The sequence below is a fragment of the Netta rufina genome (assembly GCF_964035555.1).
Source record: "Netta rufina genome assembly, chromosome: Z".
NCBI lineage: Eukaryota > Metazoa > Chordata > Aves > Anseriformes > Anatidae > Netta > Netta rufina.
In genome coordinates, this window is record NC_140126.1 from 41,215,639 (window position 1) to 41,240,381 (window position 24,743).

At 38.1% G+C, this 24,743-nt stretch overlaps 1 protein-coding gene across 1 annotated transcript; it reads right to left on the reverse strand.

Moving 5' to 3' along the window:
- Positions 1-2,173: 2,173 nt before the first annotated feature.
- On the reverse strand, positions 2,174-24,692 carry HSD17B3 (hydroxysteroid 17-beta dehydrogenase 3; the record flags this gene model as incomplete). The annotated part of the gene is made up of 11 exons (XM_084305758.1): positions 2,174-2,284; positions 2,678-2,827; positions 3,142-3,207; positions 4,858-4,939; positions 5,961-5,995; positions 8,354-8,389; positions 9,525-9,592; positions 10,316-10,423; positions 16,494-16,569; positions 22,400-22,446; positions 24,539-24,692. 11 exons carry the CDS (start codon positions 24,690-24,692, stop codon positions 2,174-2,176), a joined length of 933 nt encoding a protein of 310 aa, XP_084161884.1.
- Positions 24,693-24,743: the final 51 nt, after the last annotated feature.

Consider the following 24,743-nt stretch of genomic DNA (forward strand, 5'->3'; position numbering starts at 1 on the left):
AGAATCTTGTCATTTTAAGACTAGACACAACCTATGAGAAATAAAGTAAAAAACATTTTGAAAAGGCTGAACTAATTTCATACTCTAAGAATCAGTGAAACTCTTACTCCTGAACCACAGAACTGTTTTTTTAAAAACTTTGTTCTCTGCTTTTATTTCTAATGATGATTAACAATACCAAAAGGAATGTCTCTTTCACTCCTGTCTTAAAAACCAGCAAAACAATCTTGATATATACACTTCCACATGCAGAAAGTAGAAGCTAAAGCTTCCACTTACAGACCATTAAAACTATTAGGCAAAACATCTTCTTGGAACATGATATTTAGAGACGACATTTATTAAGCTTTATCTCCTGCAGATATAACTGCAGGTATTTTGTCTCAGGGGAACTATAAATAAAGGTTTCTAACAGGGATGACCTCCCAGGCACACATTGCTACCACGACATTACAGTGCTCCCACATCTTGACACATTTTCTACTGTCCTTCAAGAGTCTGGCTCAAAGACAGGATTTCATTTGCAGCACAGTCAAAAAGTTCATTCCAAATCTCATCTCAAGAAGATGATAATCTTGACACTGACATAGTTTTATCAAGATATACATTTATTTTTGTCTTCATTAAAGTACCGAACTCTAGATTCATGTCATTATGTACAAATTGGATCTTATCCTCTTAAATATCTTAAATATTTTATCTTATATAATCTTATATATATCTTAAATATCTTAAATGCTTTGTTTTCTTTTATTTGGGGGCCATAGAGAAAGCATTTAACATGTTATTTTCAAAGTTTCAAAACAACAACAGCAAAAATATAGAATATTTGCAGTATATTAAAATTTCACAATTTTAGGGGATAAACATGTCTTTTTTAATGCTGTGTTTAGGACTGGTCTGCAAGTGACCTTCTCCCTTCATTCTCAATTCTTACATGAAAGAACACAAATACATGAGAAGTTTAATTGAACTCAATGGAAAGACTTGGCAAGGGTCCCCCTTCCCTTCACCCATTTGAAGAAGGTGATTTTTTATGATCAAATCTGTTTGTACTGCAGGAAAAGTATTTATAATAGTATATATCATTATTTTCATTATCTTAGTTCAAATATTTCAGTGTAATCCTTAGTCATTCTTTGTGAAAATTACAGCAACAATCATAGGAGGCATGTGCAGAAAGTTAGGACCATATGATATTGTATCATAAGTCTATGTGGTGTTGCCTAGATTTGTTACTAGGCTGAATGCAGCATACAGAAATTTCTGGACCCAGTAGGATACATTTAGTGATTCCTCTCCTTCCTGTATGTCAAAGATTACAAAGACTCATCCTCATAATTTGGTCAAACACCAATATATGCTTATTTTTATTAGCAAAGCATTTGCTATCCAAATGCAGGTTTAGGGGAAAAGTTCCTTGGAAAGCAGAAGTAAAATAAACATTCAAAATGAGAAGATGCATAAAAACTCCTGATTTATTACAAACAGAAGTACATCTGAATGAGTAGGTATTTGCAATCAAAAGATTTGCCTTCTGGATCCATCCAGAAATGTAGAATTACTGCCTACCTTTTGCCTATGCTTCTGCGTTTGCAGCCCATATCAGATGTTGCAGAGGACTAAGTCATTCGTAGCCTCTGTTCAGAAGCACATTTTTTATGACTGCAGATTTCCAAAGTTCCAGTGTGTACGTTATATCTGGAAAGTTTCTCCTTTTTTTTTTTTTTTTCTTTTTTTTTTCCCCTTCCTCCTGAAAATTTCCTTGTCTTTTCAGCAGAAACCAAAGGCACAAAACACTCTCTGAAAACATCAAAACACATTCTGAATAAATTTGGGAATAAAGCAAATTATTGTTTTATTTGTGAACAACAAATAAGCATAAATATCTGTGGCCTCCAAACTTATATCAAAATAACAGCAGCATTTCTTAGAACCTATCTAAAGGCCAGAAATTGCTGGAAAGGGACAGTAATTATTTTGGTTAATAGATACATTGGATCCAGTCACTGATCACTGGATTGGTGATTTGGGTAGAGTTATGCCTCCAACTGATTTGATTCCTTCCACATTCACACACAGAGCCACAGTAAAATGTATCCTGCTGGGGTTTTCCATTGCACATCTTAAAAAAAAAAAAAAAAAAAAAAAAAAAGGAAGAAAGAAAATTACATCAGGGCTTCCTCCACCTTTTCTTCAGATAACTGGTGAACAGATGCAGGACTGCTTCTTGAAGGCGGTCACTGTGGAATACCCATAAAGGAATGAGCCGCAGGACACAGGCCTTTAGAATAATCAAATAACAACAATAGGAAGACAATGGGTTACAGAAACCTCTTGAAAGAAATTAACCAAGTGTTTAGAAAGGTCATAGAAAACATTAAATGCAAAAACTTTTCCTTTATACTTTTAGTACGAATGTTTCTCTTAGAGAGAAATGCTCATTCCTCCCAGTTATCAGTAGATCTTCCTCTCAGTTATCAGTAGATCTGTTCTCTTCCCTGTACTTTTATGCTCATCATTAACAGCTGCCATACGTACATATTTATTTTATTAGCATGTTATCCTAAGGAAATCCAACCTTGAGGATTCCAGAATCAGTCAGAAGAACCTACTGAGTCCAGATAGCCTTGAATCAGTTTTGGGGACCCATTTACAAACTGTCAAATTCAATTACCAGTATTTCATGGGCCAAACATCCAAAAATCTCATCTCCAAAAGTAACATAATCCAGAGATTCACTAACAAACTCTTCTGCCGTCTTTGTAATAAGACCAGGTTTTTGGTGCATGGTCATTGGAGTAGAAACACCATAAGGAGCCACTACCTAAAATAAGAAACATAATAGCAGTGCAATGTCATCAAATATTCACATAAGGCCATTTACATTGAGGAATTTCACTGCATTGGACTAATTATAAAAAATAGTTCCAATGGATTAAGGGACTATATGGAATGCATAAAGGTACTGTAGTGAAATAAGGAAAAATGTTTATAGCTGCATATAGAGAGAAGAGAAGGCTTTGATAGGGTCACTCAACACTTCGCCAAGAAAGCCTGCAAGACACAAGTTTAGGCACCCCAGATAATTTTTGAAAAAGTAGTTGAAACGAAGACAAGTGTGGCGAGATATAGTACCACCTGTATGATAATTCCCTTTGCCCTGTACTCTGCTTGTAGTGCTTTGGAGAAAGTGCATATAAAAGCCTAGAATAAAATAAAATGAAATAACATTAGCATAGGAAACTATGTACTTTCACATACACCTGCAAATATGTTCATACAGAGTCCTTAACAAAAAATGAACAAGAATCATGCAACCAAGCACAGAGAGTGTTGAAAAACCTAGAAATTATCTTTTCAAGACGCATTTTTTGCTGTTCCACATTAGCTATAGATTAGCAAATAGATTGACTACCTGCATGAGGGAAGATGGAGTATGGCATGGGCCCAAGCCAGACATCAAACAGGTAAGTATTACTGCAGACTGGATTGAAATATTTGTCATATTTATAAAAATGCAAGAGATAAAAATATCTGAGTCCTATAATATTAGCTCTCTTGCATGTGGTTGTCATCTCTGGCTGATATCTACCCTCCTACTCCAAGGTTTACAAGGCAGTTTTTCTTGCAGTAAAAATGGGAGTGAAATACAACTCATGCCTTCAAGGTATACCTATGATCATAGCCTATAAATATAATTTGCAAAATAATATTTGAGCAGTTGTTCGTTTGTTTGTTTGTCTATTTTCAGATTCAGCCTTCAGGGTTTATCTTTCTAAATTTTTCTTCACATTACGAAGATTACACATATACTAACTTATATTGTATAAGATGACTTTCTTATATAAGGATTGATTTTAGAAATATTCTGAAACTTGACGACATTGAATCCCTCCTTTGTAATTACAAGTATAAAAGCTATTAAGCAGAAAAACTGAGGTTGTTTCCTCAGGCTGAGGCCTTGCAATTTAAACACTAATAGCTTCATGATATTGCATGATACAACAATATGCTGACAAGTAAAATATCTTCCTTTCAGGGCACTGACAGAATTAGTCGATTTAAAAAGTACTCAGAAATAAAGGTAGCAAATTCTCAAAAAAAAAAAAAAAAAAAAAGTCCAAATAGAACAACCAATATACCATATCACTTAGAAATAATATTAACTAAACTTTTCTAAGGAACAAAAATTGACTGGCTTGAATATAGTTCAAGTTTTGAGTAATGAGAAACTTATGTTAAAATGAGAAAGAGGAAATGGAAAACTAGAATTTCTTACCAAGAAAAACTAGTTTTTCTTACCAAGCTGAACTTCAGCTATGTTCAAGCAAATATTGTTAGAATTTGAAATAAACCTGATCTGAGTAGATCATTTTTTGGAGTTTCAGTGAAAATCAGGAACTTTTCACTTTGGTAAGGTCTGGGGTTTCAACTCAAAAATTTTATTTTAAAGTGAAATCTAGGAAGTGAGGAAACTCACCAGCCAGCTATGAGGGTTTTTATTCTTGACTCCATAAGCAAAATCTAACACTGCCATGTATCTACAGTTTCAAGCAAGCTAGCTAAGCTAGTCCAGTAAAAGTCACCAGTTCCCTCAGTTAGGACAGACTGTGAGCACTGGTATAACACAATTTAATGAACAGCAAAAATGTTCCTAAGATGAGACATACCTTCAGCTGGATTTCATTTGCATACCTACTCTTGGTTCTCAGCTAGTGCTAATTCACATCACTCCCTTATTTCAGTGGAACAATACATTTATGTCAACTGAAAACCCAGCCCTGTATTGCTGATATAAATTTTGGGGGAAACACTTGAAGAAGAGTTCTTCATAAAGCAATGTGAAAGACTTACCTTAGAAGCTGAGTACATTGTGTATAATGGACAGGGAAAAGTACCCAGACCAGAGGACAGATTTAGAATAAGACCCTTCTGTCTGAAATAGAATTTAAATAGTTACATACAGCATTAGAGTAAAAATCTGCATAAGTGGAATTCAACATTTTCCCCCAAAAGGCAGAGTTCTCTTATAATACTGTAGACTACACTCTCAAAAGACCCTTTTTTTATTTGTTTCTTCTTATTATTTTTTTTAGGTGCAATTAAGTCTAATGCAGCTAAGAATAATGGCATAAGTGAAACTTAAATGCCTAGTGCAGTCAGAACCATAGGAATGTTTTATATGCTATTGTACATCTAACAGAGCAAAATTTGCCATCAGAGGAAAGATTTTATGCTCCTAAGTAATTGGTAGGTCCCCTTTGCTCATTAGCCAGCACATTCTTTTTCCTGTTCCATGCATCTGTTGTTTTAGTTTCCCTATTCACAACTCCCTGTAAAAAATCACTAAAACCAATTTATTCCACAACAACCAGGAAAAACAAAACAAAACAAAACAATTAAACAGTGAGAGCTTATTTTGTTGCCAAAACAAAAAGCATGTACTGTCCTCTAAAATGTAGTAGTTAATGTTTTCTAGAAATTTCATTTTAAAACATTAACTTCTGGTTTAAGGATGTGTCTATAATCACATTGTGTTAAAAGGACAAAAGGGATTACAGAGCGGAATTAACCTCTCGGAGGAAATACAGGTATTTCCAGGGCTTTAAAAGTAATATTCCAAGCATGGCTACCTCTTCTGGAAAAATATGACAATATATTCAAATATAGTTGCTTGCCTAATTAGACTCATCACATGCCATTTTATTTCTGCAACATCTGCATGGTTTTGCTGCAAACAGACCAAAATTTTATGTTCTCTGTCTCATTCTACAATTGACCGAAAACTTGTAGCACTTCCTGTCATTTATTTGCACAGAACTAACAGCACCAGAAGTAAATCTTACTGATTGTCATACCATAAAGTGCAGAAGTTGATAATGAAAAAGCACAACTAACACTGCATAAAGTGGAGGCAGCAACTAAAACAAATTGAAAGTTCTGAAAAAAAAAATTACCTTGGTTCCATTTGTTTCAAAATTATTTGTGTCATCTGTAAGACAAGTATGTTAATAATTATAATAAATCTCCCTCATTCCAATTACATTTTTTCATTCATCTAGTTTTATTCACAGTTTCCTATTTGCTTAAGCCTCAGACATTCAGGTACAGTTCAAATAGCTAAAATTTAGAACATTCAAAGTTTTGGAAAATATTTTTGAAAAGCTAATGGACTGTCAATCAGTTGAACTGTCAAAAATTTCAAAGGTTAGTCTCTTAGGCAATGAAAACTTTATGCTTATCTAAAGTTTTTAACGGTATCTGAATTTTATAAATCTTTGGTATTGAATCATAACTGTAAGGAAAAAGTAAACTCCATACTTTTTTTTTGATTTTTTGCTTCTCTCTCTACCTGGATTAGAAATAGCAGAAAATTATGAAAATAAAATCTCTCCTCTCCTCTCCTCTCCTCTCCTCTCCTCTCCTCTCCTCTCCTCTCCTCTCCTCTCCTCTCCTCTCCTCTCCTCTCCTCTCCTCTCCTCTCCTCTCCTCTCCTCTCCTCTCCTCTCCTCTCCTCTCCTCTCCTCTCCTCTCCTCTCCTCTCCTCTCCTCTCTCCTTTCCTGCTACCAGAAGAGCTCTAGAACCATTTTTGATTATAATTATTTAAACATGCATTTCAATTTTCACAACAGATAGAATAATTCTTTCAATTTTTGAAGTGCAATTAAGTCCATTTTTAGGTAAGAAATTACCTGCTGCCTGTTAATTTGAAGATTATTCTTGATATTAAGCCTAACTCCCTAGGGAATTCATACTCATACTATTGCTTCTTTATAAACATACGTGATGTATGAATCTTCACAGGATAAGACTGTGACCTAACTTGTCAAGGGCTGTAACAAAAAGAAAATGAAATATATCATTTAGTTCAGTTCTTGAATGATGCAACTTAATTCAGTCCTTGTTGATTCACTTTTTTTTTTTTTTTTTTTTTTTTTTTTTTTTTTTTTTTTTTTCCCCAGTAGTGTCGTCATGCACAACAGGACTGTAGAAGCAGGGCTGGTTTTGCAAGCTTCATTTTCAGAAAGGGTGACAGCATGGGTCACATTAAATTGAGTGAAGAAGAATTTCCAATTAAAGTGGAAAACACAGGAAAAGTTCCTGCCTTTTCTCAGTGCTGAAAATCCCGCTGATATCTGTGGGATACAGGAGTATCAGGCATCCTACTGCAAGAAGAGACGAGCAGCACCCTACCAGCAGTCAAGTCAGGGATGAGGCAGTGGGTGTGAAATTAATGATGACTGGGACCAAGCCACGAGCAACAGTGGTGAGGAGCATGATTTCTTCTTTGTGTTTTGGTGGAAGGTGAATTATTGTGAAGAAATTAAAATGGAATGGTTGGAACACTAAGGGAATGGAATCACCAAGTGGTTGTAACACTAAGGTTGTAGCTGTATCACCAAGCCTTGAGGAAGTGGAAGATATTGATTTTGTGGCACCTATAAGGCTTGAAGTGGTAAGTGGAGGACACCTTGGATCCAGACTGCAAAGGTACAAAACTTTTGGCTGGGTTTGTGAGGCATATATACTCAATATTCAGATATTGCAATCTTCTTTCAACAAATAAATGGAATAAAACTTAGGAGTGGAAAGTCCACCAAACTAGTTTATAAAATAATTTGTTTAAACTGATTGATATTACATGATCTATTATCTGAAGTCATCAAGCAGCACTACAAATCTGGGAGGTAAAGTTTACTAGTCAAAGAAAGGGGAGCATCTGTTGATAATTTTCATGTCATGTTTAGAAAGATATTTGCCAAGGTTGAGATGAACTACAAAGCTCTTGTTCTGCTCTTGTTCATGTTAACATGCTGCTTGCAAACAGTAGAGCAATAGGAATTTCAAAGCATGAAATATTAACTGTTCTTGTAAGGGAAGTAGCCAACCAAAATTAACTCCAAGAGGTAACAATCCTGAATTGGGAGTCAACTCCTGAAGTTTCTCTCCTACACTGATAGAAAAATGTTTTTTGTCTGTTAAAAATGCATGTACAGTACAAAAAGTACAGTACTATAAACCTTCCTGCCTTGTAGATTTTGGTTTTGAAACACATCTTCTCTTTACCAAAATTGTCATGTTTTTACAAAATGTTTCAACTACATTTTAATGATGTGCATCAACCAAGAAACACTGTTAAAACATTCCCAATCAACTGATCAAAATATTTTGTAGGCAGTAGAATCCAAAAGGGTCCTTAAAATAATGCTGACTTTACAGCCGAAAAAAAAATACCTTTCTGGATAAACTGAATGAAATTAATCAGGAAAATTAATCAGTCACTCTTCTGTGGGACTAATTTTTTTCTAATGAAATAAGTTACAGACTTGCCATGTGTGTGGCACATACCTTTGTAGCAGAAATAATGTTGCAGTTGACAAGGTTCTACAGGAAACAAGAAAACACAAAGTTCATAGATAACCCCAGAGAGTGTGTGGCTTATCTAGATAGCAAAGCTAGCAATTCCAAGTTCCTTACAAAGCAGGGTTGCCTTGGCTTTTCACTGTACCTATTATGTAAGATACTCAAAGGCAGGTGAGGAGTGAATTTATTTATTTGTTTGTTTATTTTTACTAATCATGACATCCAAATCTGCCTTGCATCCCTTTGATTAAGTGCATTCTGTTTTGCCCAGACAAGCAGACAAATCTTTGGACATGGCAAAACCTGGGATTGTGGTGTCCCAGAAGTGGCTGTACCAGCAAACCTAGCTAGATGCATACCAAAGGACACCCAAATTACAAAGATGCCGGGCTCCCATTGGCAGAAATAGCACCATTTTAACAAGCCATCTACACACCATAAGCACTGCCGTGTAGAGGTATCATCCCACAGCCAGCAGGCAAACACAAGCTGTAGCAGCAGCAGAGGTGCCATCACATCGCTGTGACACTGCGGGAAGAGCCAGCTTGGGGATCTCTGGTTTGTAACAGTTGTTGACAAATTGACTGAATGGATCCTGGGGCAAGGTTTAGCAAGAAATACACTTGGAAGCTGTTTATTTCGTGGTTAATACTGTACGGGTAAACAACAATAAGGCAAAGAATCAAGTCCACAATTCTGTCAAACTATTCTAAGTGTGTAAATTAATCCCTCCCCCCAAAGTAAACCATGTTTAAGCAAGGTTTATTTTTTTTTATTTTCCCACAGATCAAATAAACGGTGTCTCAAAGAAATAACTTTTTATACTAATAACAGAAATGCTCTGGCTGGCCCCCATGACATTACGTAAGAGCAGTGAGACAGAGAGGCTGCTGATCTCTGCTGTGGCCAGGCCAGCTCTTATACTGCTAGGTGTCTGCAGCAATTTAGTTAAACTATACCATTCTTTTTCTTGTGCAAGCTCTTCTGAACATTAAAAACACATCAGGAGATGCTCCATCAGGCCTAGTAGTTTTCCCACACAACTGAACACTTAAATATCCACTGATTGTAGTAGGGACAGAATCTGTCCCTTGTTAAGAAGAATTACGGTGCATAATTGTTATATTGGAAATAGAAAACCATGGAGTAATCCTACCTCGTCTACGTCTGGTGCATTAAGGAAACGGCACGGGAGAGGATTATGAAGCATTCCAACATTGTTAACTAATCAAAGGAAACATAATGATAAGAACCACATCTGGACAAAGTGCGCAGTTCAGATAGTTAAACAAATGGCTTCTCCTCAAGACTGAGTTTTTAAGCTGTACATGAACAGAAATGCTGCTTCATCAGCATTCGTTCAGCAAGCATCAAGTTTTACTCTTAATGAAGTCATCAGTACTGGTTGGTATAGACTACAGGGAACAAAAAAACAATCTGCTGTACAGTTTAGGGGGGTTGTTTGTTTCTTCTGTTGTTGTTCTGCTTGTTTGTTTCACTACTAAAAGGATAATTTTGTTAACCAATATATATATATATATTTCTTTTTTTTCTATGTGGATCATACCAATTAGCATTAGCCACAGGTTTGTTTCAGATTGAATATGAGAATTGCACACAGCTGTAAAACAACCCATAGAGAAAATGGATTCCTTGAGGCCAAAGAGGGAAGCAGTCACTCCACAAGCTGGGTGTTGCACATGAAGTGGCAGAAAAGGTTTCACAGTAAAAGAAGCCACTATACAGAGAAATGGGAAATGCTTGGAGAATCTTAATTCACTTTTAAAACTTGTTGGAGATAATTAATGCTAAATGCGTTAGGCAGTTGTGTGCTTGGTTTCACATGTTGGCCAACAAGTTGTTATGACACACATCATTTATACAATTCTCTGCTTAATGCACTGCAGCCATAAAACACTCTTTAATTAACAGACCTTAATGACTCACCCAAAACACCAATTTCCAAGCCTTGCAGACCTTTTTCAATGTTCTCGTATACTGAATTTTTAGTGAAATCAGCTTGTATAACCTTCACCTTTTGACCTGTGGCCTGCTCTGAAATTAAGAAGAAAAAAAAAATATAACATTCCTTTGCATTTACCCAGAGAGAGGGAGAACTGTAATTCAGTAATAAGAGCGATAATGAGATATATCATTTAATAATTCCCACTTAGATTTTTTTTCAACTTTCTGTTTTTTAAAAGAATTGCAACACAAGCAAAACACTCTCACTGGTTACTGTTGTTTTTGGGGAAATATCCTGGGAAATAGGATGAATTTATGCCCTGAAACCAATGGAAATTCCCTCCCAAAATCTAAACAGCATTTAGTCCTTCAGCAAGAGAAAAAAAAAGGGGGGGGGGGATGGTGGGGAGGAAATAAACAATATAGAACTTCTTCCCCTGGTTGTCATAATATTTATAAAAGAACACTGTCAGCATACATTAGACAAGTGAATGTGGGTGCCAGATCCTTGACATAAGCACAGTTTTGCAGAATTGTTTTAAACTGTTTTCATATATGAGATGAACATTTTAACAAGCAACACTCATTTTTGTCTTGTAGGAGGAGGGGAGAAGAGGACTTGTTGTGATGCCATATTTTCTGCATCTTTTTCTCCCAATTCCTCTCCTGTTTCTACTTTTGCACCTTTGTGGACTGAATCTTAGGATGTTGCTGGACTAAAAGACATTTAAAGGAAGTTGGAGCTTAAATTTTGCAAGGTCAATTTACACAGAAGGGAAAGGGAAATGTGTATGATTTTTCCAGTATCATTGCTATGCAGGAGTGGAGCCCAGCTGTACATTACCATTTTTCTCAGCAGTTGATTTATTACTGTCCATATTTTTCAACGAAGTTTCATGAGGAAAAGAGGTAGAGGCTCTTATTTACTCATTTTTAAAGGCAAGGTTCTCCTTCAAAGGGGCCCAGTACGGTCTTTTCTAACTAGTTGTTCACATTGTAAATTCTTGTTACTAAACCTGCTTTCAAGTTTTATGGGCAACCTGAAATCCAGATGAAGTTTGCTGAAAAAAGTGACAAGTGAATCTTGGAAATGTCATTAGATGATCGGGTTGCAGACTCACTTCAAGCACCAGGAGGAATTCAGGTGAACATGGATGGCAGAAAATCTGCTTTGAGTCTTGCTTGGGAAACTGCCCGAATTTGCTTGGAGCTTGGTTTTGTCATATAGGCAACAGAGAGTGCTCCTTTGAATAGGAATTGCTCACCAATTTTTACTCTCAAGTCGTGCCTCACCTCTCTGTGTCCGTTCAGATTTAGGAAAAGGCCTCAGAACACCTTGGGCCAGCGAGCCTGGCAGGAAGCCCATTTGGACTTTGAGTCCAGCAAGCCAGTTTGCAGCCACACTGGGCCTGCATTAGAGGATGGATTAAAGGGATGCCATTCCCAGGCTGATCCCTCCTTGCCCCTCAATGTACTGCAAGTCTCAAACACCTCACACTACCAAAGCAACAGAATCAGTCTGAGGAAACAGCAGATGCTCCGACTCCAGATGTGAAAAGCAGGCTGCGTCTTCTGTGTGATTTTCAAGGACATCTGTCTCCATGACAGGGGCAAGGAGGACGCAATGCCCTTTCTCTTGCCTTCTTTCCAAGCTGCAGTTGTGTTCATGAAAAGGATGAAACACCCTTTGAACCTTCAACCTATAAAAGCAACTCTAGTGGCAAATGACCCCCTAGTAGACCCAAACTGGGGGAACGGTGCAGCTACAAAGAATAAGGACATTGTGAGTGTAAATGGAGTGAAGAGAAAGAACAGAGCAACAGCTGGAGCAGACACCTACGGTGACCTGATGATTGAAGAGCTCTATAAACAAAACAAGATGGTCTTCAGAAGTGTAGTGATGTTGTGGCCATCTTTCTTGCGGGCAACAAGAAGGGCAGCCAAAACTACGGCAGCATAAAAATTAGGATCAAACAAACCATTTGGCCTTTCTCTGCATCCCCTTGTCTGCACACAAATGCACTGCTGCAACCAGCACTCGCAGCCAACAAACAAAGTACTCCAGATGGCTTTACTCTGTCTCACTTAAGAATAAAGCAACACATATATATATATAAAATAAATAAATAAAATAAATCTATCATGCTTATAAATGAATTAGCCAGGGATAGCTCTTTAGGAAATGATAACAAGTCTATATAGGAGAAAGACAAAAAATATTTTCCAAGTATCTTCTGTGTCTCCCTCTCTGTGACAAAGATTTACATTAGTCTTTGAAGACCAAAACTACTCCAACTCTTTTTCAAAGTCCTAAATGTGCCAGAAGCAAAGAACCTAGGTTTTTAAACATCGGAATAGGTTATTCCCTTAAAAAAAAAAAAAAAAAAAAAAAAGAGAGAGATAGAGGAAAAAAAAAAAAAAAAAAACAACAGGAAAATTAAAAACCTGAGTTGTATTGTTTCATCTGATGTGTTACAAAATGTATCATTAAACTAACTAAACATCATCTAACTCCTTCTGACCTCAGACCACTTGGGAATCCTACTTGTCAGATAGGATAACACACTGCCTCTTGAAATTTACTAAGAAGAGAATAAATCTGGCAGAAGAATGAAGTTGGTTAGAACATGAAGGCTGCCAGAAACTCTCCCTTTCTGTTTGGAGAGTTAGGAAGATCTTCAGGAAACCCAAGGTAGCAAAATGAATACCTGAGTTACACACGAATTGATCTGTGTAGCAATAGGAGACACTTTTGAAGTGCTATAACAAAATCTGAACATGCAATAGAAGCATTCAGGCTTCATGTTCAGCAGAAATTTGCAGAGAGAAGAGCAAAACAAGATGTTACTTAAACAACAAAAAGAAGCTAAAAAAATATGACGGGAGAAATATTAGAAGTTCTGTAAAATTATAAATTTCAAGCTCTGGCTACATTTCTGGCTACATTTTGATTGTCTTTTAAAGAAATGTATCTCCTCAGAAATATAATAAACCTCAGTTTCGAAAATAACAGGAAAACAGAGAAGAAACAAAGAGAATTAAGATAAAAATAGAACTGCAATAGATGATAGAAGATACAAGAGAACATGAACTCAGTGAGCAACAAAGAAAAAAAGCCTTGGGAATTACTATTAGTCAGTAGAGCACTCAGAAATATTGGTCAAGGCCCTGAGGTGCTCTGTTATGTAGCAGTAGTAGTGTGCATTGGGAAATCAGCCTTAAGCAGTCACGCTTTACCCCAAGTGATCAGCAAGACAAAACAGGTATGCTTAACCACCTTTAATGGAGAAGGAAGGATGTGCCAAGGGAGGTTTTTTTTTTGCTAATAAAAACCCTCAGTGATCTCAGCTTATTACCTGCTTAGCTATTGCAGCCAGCTCTGGAAGGAGAGGTGAAGGACACAGTGTAGTACTGGGGACAGCTAGACACAGCTAGCACCTTTACCAGACTTAGTGGGAGTGAGGTTTTTTTTGCTGCTTTATTCTAAAGCAGCAGATGTGATTTCTGCAGGGAAAGTCTGATAAACTACTCACCTAATCAATAAATCCAAATTCATAACCTGTATGTTCAGCAGTCTCAGATGATGTAGCTGTACTTCCAACTGCATTCTGAGGATCAAACACTTTCTTTCTTTAAATGCAAACTTGTTTCTTCATATCTATAAATATATATATGTATATATCTACATGGATAGATAGATAGATAGATAGATAGATAGATAGATAGATAGATAGATAGATAGATAGATATCTTTTTGTGGCTAATATATTAATGTGTTACAGAGGTGTCTTTTTGTAGTTGTTGTTTGGCATGATTTAACAGCTGAACAACTACAGGCCCTGGTCTTATAAACCAATTCTAGGGTTATAACTTCTCTATCAGGATCTAGCTTTCTTTGTACAGCTTGCTTAGGAAGTGTAAGAAGACAAATAAGAAGGAGTACATCCAATAGCATTCCGTCATATCTAATCTCCTGATCAATGGCTTTACAACCACAACAGTAAACATATTAAATAAGCAGTATACCTGGTGCAGTGGATATCTCCATCTGCCCTCACAAGACTTACTTTTTATCTTTTATCTCATGTTCTGGAAAAACCATCCTGTCCATTGGGGTGGAAATCTGGCTTTTGGTTCCAGTGCAGAATGGTTTTTCTGCTTGTGGATTTCTGTCTGCTGCAAGCTTCATTTCTGAGAGCTGCTCTCAGACGTCCCTACAATCCACAGGGCTGTTTGAAAGCCAGCTAGTGAGACCTCTGGAATTACCCTTGTTAACATCCTTTCGTTTATATTATTCAGTGTCTGAATGGAATTCTACAGTACAATTACGCAAATAATGTCATCAGGTTGAGAAGGGAGTCAAGTCGTCTAGTTACTGTGTCCAACTCATCGGAAAAAGATACACAGTCTCGCTGTTAAGCAAAAGGAAACATGAGCAATGTGCACAGTCCTACGACATATTTACGTAGCCTGAGATAATTTTTGTGTCTCTATCTCTCTGTGCCTTAATCTCCTTGCATGTTAGTTCAGGGTAGAGATAACTGCTTGCAGTAAGACACTGCTTGTTTAAGATGCTTAGAAGAAAAACAAAAAAAAAAAAGCCAATGAGAGTTATAGAATTTAGAAAACAGTAAAAGCATTCTGTTAAGTTTCTGCTTCATTTTTGGTTTGCATTGTTTACTTACTTACATAAAATCACAGTAAATTTAACTCTTCTTCCTTTCCAATAACTGTTTAGTTTAATTACAGTAAAGGCTGAGTCTGCAAATTGAAATCAGAGGAGCCATTCCAAAGCTTTAACCTAAGTACACATCCAGAGCTCCCTGCTGATTTTTTATTTTTTTTTATCCATGTGTTAGATCAGATGCTCTCTGCTTGTCATCACCATATCTTCCTCTTCTTCCTTTTGTTTGTGACATCTACTAGTTGTTACGCACCCATTTCCAGCCTGACACAATAAGACATGAGTCACTCTGGGCATGAGCCAAAACCCACTGAAAACAATGGAAAGATCTCACTGAGAGCTGCCACTAATTTCAGCAAACTTTATGGAAAACAAAACTTTGTGGTGCCCACTGGCACAGGGTGGGCTGCCACACTGGTGCCTTCCAGGACAGGGCAGGTCTTTGGCTGGGTGCTGCTGCAGGGTTCAGCACTGCGCGGCCTTGCCAGGAAGGCAGACAGGGGGATAATGGACAGAAAAATTAGAAGCCCAATTAGAAATAGAAGCCCAATCAATCCCTTGCTTCAGCAGGAGGAGCTCCCGAAGCTTCCCTAGGAGATGGACTGCATGCTCGGCAGATGAGTGCCCCAAACGTGATGTGCTGCTGCAGCCAGGTGCCCCGCCTGCCTAAGGGAAGGGCTGTAAACCTCCAAGTGACACATGCTTAGCACAGGAGCCTGCAAATCAAGGAGCACGGTGGATGGAAGCCATGTATAGAAGAAGAGACTGTGGGAAAAATAACCCTGATTAACACAATCTCTAAAGTTAATGGAGGATATAAACTCACTTGACTCCTATAGAAATCCTAACTGTCAATCTTAATGTATTTAAACAAGCCATTCCCCAGGGCAAATGGCTTATCCACTTTGCAGGAAAGAAAGGGAACATTAATTCTAAAGATGAACTATTTAACTGCATTATCAAAAGCCAAATGGAACTTGTAAATCTTAAAAGGAAAAAAAAAAAAAAAGACAACAGCTACAATGATTTCATTTCTGCTCCTCCTTCGCTATATTCCAAGAACTAGTCTAAAGGCAATCTTTCCCGAGCAAAAACTGGTTCATAGATGATTCAGACAAATCTAGCACAACATCTGCTTTGCCTGTACTTATAGAATTTAAACTCAGGTGAATAAAGGTTTTAAGCCAGTACAGAACCTACAGTCATGGTTTTTTGTTTGTTTTTTTTTTATGTGTCTAATCCATTGCACTGTTTGAATTACAGCATGTACATTTAACGTAGTCCATGACTAGAAGGGTTCAAAAAACAAAGTGATATCAAACAAAGTATCTGTTATATTGCATCAATACTTGGGGCTCAATCTGTAGCAATACCAGGGGCCCACCCATAGTAGATGCTGTACCAGGGAAACAGACCTCCAGGTTCCTGCCAAGCCAGCCTACTAAACAGGAAAGTAAGTTTGAGATGAATGCTTACCGATTTCAGCAGCTACTCTCTGCAGTTTTTCAAGAGTTCTGCTTATCATAACCACATTTAATCCACGTTTTGCCAGCTGCAAGAGGAGAATATAAAAGTTGTCAGAAAACAATATTGACAAGATTTCTTTTAGAAGATATTTTTTCTAGTTTTACAACAAAAAAAATGCAGATTTACTTAATTGTTTTCAGTCACTTATCACCTGCCTAATGGGTAAGCAATGGATACTGAAAACAGGTCAAAAAATTAATTTGGATTCTAATAGTCTGTGATTTGGATTCTAGTAGTCTCCTGTATAATCTTGGACCATTATGAGAAAAACACACTGGACAGTAATGAAAAGTCAATACATACCAAAAAATAAATGACCCTAGCCTGTTTCAAGTGAGTGAATATTCACAGGGAATGAAGACAACATGACATTTCTCAGAAAAACATTAGGAAACAAATATGTTGATGACACCATCTTTGATCCTCACATTTTGCTTTTAATCTTGAGGAAGTACACTGAGCACATTGAACTGAAGAATCAAGAGTTTGCAGGGATATGGACTTATTCATATGTACTTAATAGAAATAAAATCTCACACAGGACAGATGGATAAATTTTGTTTCTTTCATTAGATACAGACTTAAAAAACAAACAAACAAACAAACAAAAGTGAAAAAGTCCAGTAAGTCCACGCATAAAAATTGAAAATACAGTCACACAAAGGTACATCCACAAAGATATTGGCAAGAGTTGAAGTTTACAGCTGTGAACAACACATAACACAGTAGTCCATAGTCAGTTTGGTCTTACCATGTGCAGAACAAATAGGGAAGGGTATTCTCCCATTTTCCCTAGGCCTCCCATTCCCATCAGCTAAAGAGTTTTAGGCAGAACCTGAGAGAAAAATATGCCCTCAGCTTGTGAAACTAAGGTATTAACAAGCAGCAGTTGAAGAGAGTTGTGTGCACAAAGAAACGAAAGATAGAGCTGAAACCAGAAAAAAAAAATAGCCATGGGAGCAAGGAGAAAGAGAGTTAAATCAGTCAGCACAAAAGATAAAGCCAACTTCATCTGAAAGTACCATGTTTGCTTAGACCAAGAAACGAACTGGCAAAGCCCACACACTGAAGACCCATTCATTTCTGTCGCTGACTCCCTGCAACGCACTCTCCTTAAACCTATTTGAGGGAAGCAGATTGTCCTACTGAGCTCTTCTGAAACAATGAAAAGAATGTTAAGGAATAAGGACCTTTGTTTAAAAATTCACTACATTGAGAGTACGAGGGGCAGACTGTCTATTAAATGTATAAGCCACGACCATTTGCATTTTCAGCACAAAGACCACGCACAATCCTGAGCTTTCGGAGACCCTCTCACATAATTGTCCTGTGCTCCAAGGAGACATGCAGAGGCTCAGACGCTCTGGAGTTTCGAAAGCTTATTTTAAGGGCTCTATTTGAGGTACTCAGGAAGAGAACGTTAATTGTCTTCACACTGGTGAATTTCCCTTTGTCCACATGAGCTTTGCTCAAGCTGTTTCCTATCCACTTGAAAGCAACGGAGACATGGTCCCTGCTTTTGTGGTCACTTATTCCTACCTGTCACTTGGGGGTGTTTGGATGGGGATTGTTTTGATTTTTTTGAGCATTTAGACTCAAGACCAAATATCAGATGTGTCATACACAAAATAAAATTAAAGCTCTGTCTCACTGGGCTTCTCAACGTCATCTCAGCTATATCTCTCTGTGCTTTGTTTGGAGGAAAAATCCCTCCTAATAAATAAATAAATAAATAAATAATGATACCCACTGCTAAGACTGTGTTGTATTTTAGCCAAAAGCATATATACTTGTGGCAAACAAAATCACAAACTGGCAGGTGAGAGGACTCACCTCTGCTTTTTGTATACCAGACTAACCAGAAGCAAAAGGTTGTGGCAACCATTTCTCAAGGCAAAAATGGTTGCACACCTGCCTTGCCTAGTCTTTTATTTTTGCCCCCTGACCCACATAGAAAGCACACATTCTCTTCAGAAATCAGTTTCATGGGACATTTTAATGACCATACGTGATTCAAAAACACCCCCGAGGCAAACAAAATGAATTGTATTTAGGAAAAAAAAAAAAAAAGTGGAATTTCTTGGCCATCCACGGCAGTTTTAACACAGCCACATTGCAAACGAAAGTAACGTCTAGCGCAGACTTCCTTAGCGCGAAGCATCTTCCCGGCGCCGCACCACGCAGACCTGCTGGGTGAGGAAACCCTGACTCCCAGTGGCAAAGGGACGAAATGCTCCCGGCCCTCTGAGGCTGCCGATATGCGGGAGCAGTATTGCAGCCTGCAGCCACAGACATTTATGGTATCTCAGCCTTTGGAAGTGGGATTAATGTTAAAGGGAGATCTGATGGGATCTGCGTTCTGGTATCGCACAAAAACACTGTTAAAAAGCTTAAGCCTACACTAATTCATGTGAAGTCACTCTGTATTTTCCAGCACGCTTTTGCAGCTACAGTCTGAAGTAAATCTTCCAGCAAATGAAATTTTCAGACAATAAAGCTTCACACGAGGCACGACAGTGTTTTAGATTCAAACTGTATCTGCAGCTATACTGACAGATTGGTTATAGTCTACACGGATCATTAGACATAATAATTTAAAATCCTTGATAATAATTCTGTGCACACCTACCATAACTTTCTACTAATCTTAAAAGATTTTCTCTCTTCCCCAGGACCACACTGATATGGCCTCAGTGTTTCACCTATTTTCTTCCCTTGCTTGGGAATCAGGCCTGAAGGATCCCTATGATTCAAATCCTTCAACCCATTTTGGTCCAGCAGGCCAAGACAGGGCCGATGATTCTGCAAGCTTTCTGCTAGTTCTGCACCTACACAACACAACTGGATCAGCAGTATTTCAAGGAATAAATCCAGGATCGACTTGAGAAATTAGACTGCATATTCAACTGGAACAGAAAAACTCAGATCATATTTAGCTTTTATTATACTGTTGGTAATATTGCATAGGATTTCAGGAAATAGGACAAAGGTTTGAGATTTCAAAAAAGGCTGCAGTAATAAATGAATGCAAAGCCTTTCTCAAAATCATAGAACCATAGAAAGGCCTGGGTTGAAATGGTGTGCTAAAACATTGATTTAGATACCTTTAGATTTATAAGCATGTTATTAAATATTAATAATTACCAAAAAAAAAAAAAAAAAGAAAAGAAAGAAAGTAAAAGGTGACCACATCAGTCCCCAAAATCCTTCTTGTGTCCTGCCATAAGATAAGTGTGCAGAGGTGAAACTGTAAATGTCAGAATATGGAATGGCCTTGGCTATACAAACAGGATATTTGAGGTGCTAAGCCAGGAGGAGATCCTAAAGCACTTCTGTTGCTGTTACATCAGGAAAACAGAGCTAACAAGCCTGTACCAGTACCTGAAGTGCTAACAAGTGAGTGGAGATGTCAAGGATCTCTCAGACATGACAGCCTGAGACAGAAACCTGGCTTTTGGAAAAATTATAGCAAACTAGATCCAAAAGCCAGCTCTTTGACATCACAGCAGTCAGTTTAAGGGATGGGGTCTGTATGTTCACAAAGGCCAGTCCTTCAAAATCACCCTGACATGTCAGAAGTACAGTCAGAGCCTTCTCAGAAGCCTGGAATTTCATGCAGGAGAGGATAAGCTCAAGGTGTGCCTGCGTGCCAACACAAGCTTAGAAACCTAAAGGGACAATAATTTGCTCTAAAAAATCTGTGTCCTGGCATTAACAAAGCAGTATTCTGAGACCTCACAGCTGCCTGGCTGCTCACACAGACCCAGACAGCTCTTGAGTTTAATGGATTTCGCAGAGGCCTGTATCTGTCTATAAACCTTGGAAACAAGGGTTCTGACCCAGTAAATACTGTAACCATTGCCTGAACTTCTATCTCCTGGGCTGTACTCACGAGCACCAACTCGAGTTTCCACAGGAAACACTGAGCAGAGAAAGCCACATCACACTAGTCTTCCAAAACGTGAAGACTGCTCTCCTCAGCCACCTGTACCACAGGAGCCTGAGCCCCTGTGTTAGTTTGTAACTTGTTATCAGCCCACGTCTCAAGGAAATTCATCACTTGTTGCTGCAGCACAAACTCAGAGGAAGAGACGCTGTGGCCCCGCGGCCCACAGACAAGATGTGTGTTGCCTCTCCATCGGCCCACGATACCAACGGGACCTGTTCCAGCAGAACATCAGAGAACTTTGTACTCCGACATCAGATCAGCAGACAGCAGCACTGAGCCAGGAACTCCAAAGGCACACAGACATTAAAACAGCAGGTTTGGGTTTATTTATCCACAAGCCACACACAAGCGTGTGCTTTGACCTCAGCCAGCGAGATGATGTGCCAAACTATGAGCTCATGTGGTGTGGGCTTGGGATCTGCCCCACAGCGCAGTAGCTGACCACAGCTTCAATCAAAGAGACCACCTGGGGAGGAAGGTACGTCTCAGCGAGGATCAAGATGGCTCTCAGTCATCACACAAAAGCCAAAAATAATGAACAAATGTTCCACAAAATCTTGCCAGTTCCAGCCAAGAACTGTTTTTTTCGAGAAAAGACAGTAGTTATTTTATACTTTCTCATGATTCGCATGCCATGAATGGCCTTTTAAATGGGATTTACTGTTGTATAACCCATATGACACAAAGAAGGCAGAACAAAAACAGAGAATCCGATCTAGACACTCTCAGGTGCCTGCAAACTTCACATGGTTGAAATATCACCAGGTGCTCCCATACGGGGTTAGTTCAGTAAGCTGCATCTGCAGACCCTTGCCATTTGCTCAGCATTACGGCAGCTCAGTCAATAGACAGAAGGTAGCATTTTCCCTTCGCTTCCACAGGAGAGCATGTGATCTTTATCACAACTATGACAGATATTAAACTACAAATATTAAACTATACATAGATATATACACAACACCTGGTATCTTTGTGCTTCCTACATTCAACACCCTTTCAAAAGTACTTATTGTATTGCCACCCCCAGTAATCAAAATCAGGTGATTAAAGTAAATAATGCATATGCTTATGAAAGCTGGCTTTAAAAAATCCAACCTACTAAATCAAAGGCAAATGTGTTTTCCCATGAAAGATTTTTTTTTTTATACAATGTATCACATCAGAAGGCATCATATCTGATCTAAGCTCTCACATATTAAAGGCTGCTAATTTTCATCCTGTTGTCTCAGCTCTGAAGACAGTAACTTCTGGATGTTTCAACTTCAAGGTTGCCTTGTCACCAGTTATGTGTGATATCAGTGAAGTGAAATGTAGTGGCTGCACAACAGCACAGAGCTGTTTGTGGCTCTCTCCTTCCTCCTCCTACAGACTCATGAAGCTACCAATGCTTAATCAAATCATATATATTTCATTATATTTTCCATAATTTGTAGTTCATTTTCATTTGCATAGAGTTATCCTTTATTATTTCAGATATGACTCTCAGACTTTTCTTTGCAACTGTGAAGGCTAACAAAATACATTTTTTATTTTTAATGCTGGACAACCTCAGTGAAAGACAAAAAGCACATTAGCTGTGAAACTGGGATTAAAAAGGGATAACCTAGGAGACTTCCCACTCTGGATAGACTACACAAAATCTTTTGGATTATTCAGTGTTTCCATTTTATTTCTTTGGACTGATGAGACCAGTAAGGCATGAATGACTTTCCTCTGAAATGCAACACCAGTTTCCTTGCAGAACTTGATTAATGTTATTCTGCACATACAGAGGGGAAGGATTAGTACTGGGTTTGTCACACTGGCTTTGAATCCTAGAATTTTGTTAGTAACTTGTGGAGACTGGTACAGGGTAGCAATTGCCATTTTGTTAAAATAAAAATTAAGTGTATGTAATCTATCTTACCTCAAATGAATACGCTTTTCCAAGCCCATCTCCTGCTCCTGTGACCACTGGAGGAAGTAAAAAGAAGAGGGATTATGTTTGTTGCTCTACTGTAGGTTGTTCTTTCTTGAATTTGTTAAACTTACTGTTCTGCATTTCTTGAACATTACCAAAATGCTTCTAGTAAAGCACAGAATCAATTCTCTCCCCCTTCACCCCTCCCCCACTTAATCCCTTGTGACTTGACTTTTTCATCTTTTTGTTACTTCACTTAGCATTTTTTGTCTTCAGAGCAAATCCCTCCTCAGAGTAACCTATGCAGTAGCTAGCTATTATTCAATGAGGAAACACTCATCAGCAAGTCCGTTTCCTATGAGATGGTAGAGTTGTCTTCTGTACACATATTTTTATGTGTTCTGTTTTGCAGCTTTTTAGCTTGTATGTCTGTGGCAGTACAGCAGAAGACAAGGAGTAACCAGTGACTGAAGCTGATACTAGTGGCTGAAGTGATACTTTTCTCATGCAAGAATTCTGTCTGCAAGGAAAAACTTAACCATCTATAAAATACTCTTCTCCCAGAGCTTTCTGACTCACAGTTTACCTTTGGATTTAGTGTCACTGGGAAAGCAAACAAGCCTTGGCTTTTGTAAAGCATCCTGATCTTTAAATATTATGCAAGCAAGTAAAAAGAGGAACTATAGAAAGAACAAGTTTATCACCTTTCTTATCAAGAAAGAAATAAGTAAAGTAGGCAAGCACTGAAGCAATTCTGACATACACCTCATAAGTTTTCAAAGCAAAACTAAAAATGGGTCAGTGTCTAAAAAAAACGTGGATTAAGAACTTCTAAATTGCAAAAGAAACTGGGAGTGCAAGGTGAATTTGAACAGCTGAGATCACTGCCAACAGAAGAGCTATTACCTTCTTATTTCACAAAGAACAGAGGTGAGGAGGCAGTGGATTTTTACCTTCCTAGTAGGCCTGAAGGTGAAAAGCAAGCACCCACTGGAAAAGAAGCTTTCAACTTTCATTCTCACAATTCTCAGGAGCTCATGTGCCACGTGATGCAGCAAATCAGTCAGGTCTAATTAACGTTACTAGCCTGAGAAACCTTAGTGTTTGTAGAAGGACAGAGCACGCAAGGTCCACCAAAGGAAATGAGAGTCTCTCAGCCTTCAACAGAAGCAGGATTTTACAGAGAGGGTTCCAGACAGTGCTCCTCACCACACACACACAAGTGAGGTCTATACCTGACTAGAATTAACACAAACAATGCCTGTGCATTATTTCAGAGGTACTTGGTGTTTAGACAGGTCTTCAGTAAAGGGGTGGATTTAATTTCTTCTTAATCCACTGTGAAAGTGCTTGTTAAGCATATACTCTATGCAGTGACATCAAGTTGCTAGCAAGGCGGCAAGAAAGAAAGCACAAGAGCACTTTTGGGGTCACCTCTTACCAAGAGGCCACCATCAGTGATATCTATAGCCCAGGAACTCAGAAACTGTAATACCTTTTCATTCTTTCTTCATACCAGTAATTTATCAAGACTAAGAAAAACATCAGTGTTCAGTAGGAAGAATGTGTTTATTAAACATTTCTGTTATTTTTATGAGAATATGTAATGTCTTTTAAAAAAACACTGCCAAGTTGCAGCTTTTGTAGTTTTTAGGCAAAAGCAGATTTGGTTTGTTAATGATACCATTAAGGGTAAGTCATCAGTTCTGGAAAAAGAAAAGAAAACAGAAAATTGTCTGGAGCAAAGTCACAAGGAACAAAGACAAGTTGCTTTGAAGAATGGAGACCATATACTAGGATACACTAGAAGGAAATTGAGGATATAGGCAATGCTATCAAAACTAAAGCATTTCCAGTGGAGAAAAAAACATCACAAGTAGGAATGGGGAGAAAATTCACATCTATACACCATGGGTGCAAGTTGTTAACAGTTTATTTTTCTTTTCTCCCCAAGGAGGCAAAATCTTCAGGCTCATAAACCTGAAGCTACTACAAGGCAACAAAAAAGAAATGAAGCAAGCCTCAGTTAGTGGAAATCATGTTCTGTTCTGAAGGGACAGGGCAAGAATGAAAGGAAAACCTCTCCCAGTTAGTAACGTAACAATTCATCACTCAGCTACAAGAAGGTAAGAAAGTTTGCATTACCTGCCCATTCTCCCAGCGACGGAAAGAAAGCCTGAGGCAAACCACTCCAGGTATGTGGGAAAACGTATCTCATAAATCTGATGCATTTTACCAGAGCACAGAAACAGATCAGTCCCCCAATAACCGTCAGCAGCTGATGCTGATAGTCTTCCATGGTGACAGAAGACAGCAAGCTAGCATGCATGCAAGGGTAACACTCTCCTGG